Here is a 3651-nt window from a genome sequence, read left to right on the forward strand (position 1 = left end):
AGAAGCGCTAAAGGAAGATCTCCAGTGGAAGGACGGGGGATTGAGCAGCAGACGCCAATCAGAACAATGATCGATGCAATTGCCATCAATCGAAGATTGAATGGCGATTGATACAAAATCCGAACAAAAGAGACACAAGGAGAGGAGTGATGAATATTCTTGCTCGATGGTGACAGTGGACTCCTTGATGTCCCAAAATCACTATTGGAATCAAGAGGGATTGTACTCAAAGGAGAGGTTTCACTCTCTCTATTGGATTTCAGCGAAATTTTGACGTCGGTGGGATCGAATTCTGAATATGCTGCATTGAATCTATTTTTATCCTCCCATTCATTGGAAAGCAATTGATTATTTATTCCTTGAACGAGTGTAGGAAAAAGTTGAAGTGGATACTCATAAGCTGTTGGGATTCCAACATTTGGGATTCCCGAAACTTTATTTTTATAAGAACTAAGAGGGTCCTCATTTCGAAGTTGATGATACTTAGAGTGATTCGAAGGAAAACAGTTCCATTGGAAAGACCTCCATTTAATCGGCGGCAGGCTCAAATCGCTGCATTTTTGATGTTTCATGCCTAATATGAACAGGGCTCATAGCAACCAGGTGCGAGCAACAAAGATAGAGACCACAAAGTGATCAATCTATGCACAACATTCACAGACAGGACCTGGTGCATGTTAGGTGCAAATCCCTGTCCATTCTTCATATTTTTCTGTCATGCCCGAAGCTCGAGTCAACTCGGATGGTACCTGCGCTCCCCGCCCAAGGCAGCTCTCCTTGCATCGACCGAATCATTATCCGGAGGGACTTCTCAATAATTCGGACCCAGCATCAATCTTGACAAACCCGCACTACAACAAAGGAACGGCTTTTACGGCAGAGGAACGCAAGGTCCTCCATCTTGAAGGTCTTCTTCCAAGTGAGAACGTAACAAAGTCGCACTGTTTTTAGCTTTCAGTGTTAATTTCCGTTTCTCTTTGTTTAGGTGTCGTTGAAAACATGGAAACTCAGATAAAGCGATGTTACAATCAATTCAACCGTTTCACTGTTCCGATGTCAAAACACATCTACTTGGATTCGTTGAGGGAAAGAAACGAAACATTGTTCTATCGAGTAAGGTTCATTAATTAAGGATCTGTTAACATTGAGCTGATTGAATGTATTGAAATATTTATTTGTTGGTTACACAGATGCACACTTTTTTCTTTTTAGCTGATTTCGGACAACCTTGCGGAGATGATGCCCTACATTTACACTCCTACTGTTGGACAAGCTTGTTTGGAATATGGACTCCAATTCCGACACGCTGAAGGTATTGGATGGATACTTGAGCGATAATCAAACTAGAGTCTCGCTGTGAAAGAGGTACTAAACAAAATTTTTCTTGTAGGGATGTACATCTCGCAAAACGACAAGGGACAGATTCGCAGGATTCTAGACAATTGGAAGCCTAACGTCATCGGTGAAGTCTCCATCATTGTGGTGACCGACGGATCTCGCATTCTTGGATTGGGTGATCTTGGAGCGTGTGGAATGGGAATCCCTGTCGGAAAATTGTCGCTTTATGTCGCAGCGGGGGGATTTCATCCAGCGACGACCCTTCCTGTTGTCATCGATGCAGGAACAAATAATCAAGTGAGAAATCCTTTCTCGTATTTCTTGAAGTTGATCGGATTCTTTTTAAGTCCCTCCTCAAGGATGAGTTTTATTTGGGACAACGCCAACCTCGTCTTGCTGATCCAGAATATTACGCCTTGGTGGATGAGTTTATGAGCGCTGTGAAGGATAAATGGTCGAGTGCTCTTCTTCAGTTTGAAGATTTTTCAAATAATCACTGCTTTGACTTGTTGGAAAAATATAGAAACAAACAGTTATGTTTCAACGATGATATCCAAGGCACTGGCGCGGTGATCGCAGCTGGATTCTTGAATGCGCTGAAGATCACGAAAACTCTGCCTCGTGATTGCAGGTACGAAATCTTTGGAGTGAAGAAGTTGGCAATGTCTTGATCGGTGTCACCAAAAGTTGATTGGATTGTGTTTTTTGCAGAATCTTGTTTCTTGGTGCTGGTGCTGCAGGGATTGGTGTTGCAGATCAAATCGGTCGTGGCCTACAGCAGCGCTACAACTTATCGAGAGAGGAGTGTTTTCCACTGTTTTTCATGGTTGATTCTAAGGGACTCGTCACACGCCATAGAGGTGACGAGTTAGCATCATTCAAGGTGCCTTATGCACGTCAAGACATCAAGGAAAATGTTGTCGACCTGTTGGATATCGTGAAACTTGTCAAGCCAACGGCATTGATTGGACTATCAGGGCAGCCAGGAGCGTTCACTAATGACGTTCTTAGGGTCATGGCTGCAGTAAATAAGAAGCCGATCGTGTTCCCGTTGTCAAATCCAACCAACAAGGCGGAATGTTCTTTCAAAGATGCATTTGAGATCTCGGACGGGCGAGTTGTTTTTGCCTCAGGGTCGCCTTTTGACCCAATTACATCAGAAGGAAAGACATACGTCCCTAGCCAGGGCAACAACTTATATACATTCCCGGGTCTTGGATATGGAGCCTGGCTTTGCAAAGCAAAGAAGGTGACAGATGAAATGGTCACAGCGGCAACTCTCGCCTTGGCGGATTCGGCAACAGCAGAAGATTTAGAGAGTGGATGTCTGTATCCATGCCTCTCTTCTGTTCGTGAAATAACAGCAACAGTCGCTGCGCGTGTGATCCAATGCGCTATAGATCAAGGGGTCGCCGGCGCGAATCAACTTCCAAAAGACTTGGTTCGCTACGTCAAGCGTCATCGGTACAATCCTTGTTATCTCGAGTGGGGTGAATCAGAGGAAGGGAGCCAAGAATGATCCTGTGTTGCGTACGTTTGTAGTTATTTACTTTGTCTTTCTGGTTTTTTTCCGATTTTTATCCTTTTCGCGCCTCTGTTTTCCGCTTTTGGTATCTTTACATTATTTTTTTGATTCGTGTCAACAAGACATCAATTTTTGATAAAACTCAAGCCCAACCACGTTGTCGTTCGCGAACAAGGAAGCCATAGAGATCAGCCAAAGAGACCAACTTGTCATTGTACGTCGCCTCGAGCCTGAATCGAGAAGTAGAACTCTGCTTCAATCCCCAACCCAACCTTTGCTGCAAAGTTGAGACTTTGTCCACCAGAACGTCAAATCCCTTTTGCACCTCCTCTCTCTGCGCGCCAAACATTAGTGCCACAATCCGCAGTCAAAGTAATCTAACCTTCCTGCTCATATCGAGAGCCCTGCAAAGAAGTTCACGATGGCCAGTTCTAACCGTGTGCACCAACCGATGACCTTCGCCAAGAATTTCATCGAGCTGCCGACGAGTCTCCCATCTGAAATGATGGATCTGAATCTGTGAAAGCCGAAAATTGTTTACGGTGAGTCAATAGTTATTTCTGGATGGATATTGATGACACTGTAGGGCTTGTACGAGATGCTTGAAAGCTCAGGGAACCCCCTGTGACGAATGGCTAATGTGTTTGTCAAGAGAGCATTTGTGACAACCAAGAAAACCTGAATCTTCATAAGCAATTCATCGAACAAAAAATTGCCAAAAGCAGTTCTATTTTTACATTTTAGCTTTTTCCTGTTTTAGAAAATCAGCTAGTGAACCTGAAGAATGA

General features: G+C 43.9%; 1 protein-coding gene across 1 annotated transcript; it reads left to right on the forward strand.

Annotated features, from left to right (window-relative positions):
* Nucleotides 1-717: 717 nt before the first annotated feature.
* LOC129618270 (NADP-dependent malic enzyme-like) lies at nucleotides 718-3651 on the forward strand. The gene is made up of 5 exons (XM_055533060.1): nucleotides 718-919; nucleotides 1391-1635; nucleotides 1686-1969; nucleotides 2050-2802; nucleotides 3624-3651. The coding sequence occupies exons 1-5, from the start codon at nucleotides 718-720 to the stop codon at nucleotides 3649-3651; spliced, it is 1512 nt and encodes a 503-aa protein (XP_055389035.1).

This window comes from Condylostylus longicornis, unplaced genomic scaffold (genome assembly GCF_029603195.1).
Source record: "Condylostylus longicornis isolate FDR11 unplaced genomic scaffold, ASM2960319v2 ptg000793l, whole genome shotgun sequence".
Taxonomy (NCBI): Eukaryota; Metazoa; Arthropoda; class Insecta; order Diptera; family Dolichopodidae; genus Condylostylus; species Condylostylus longicornis.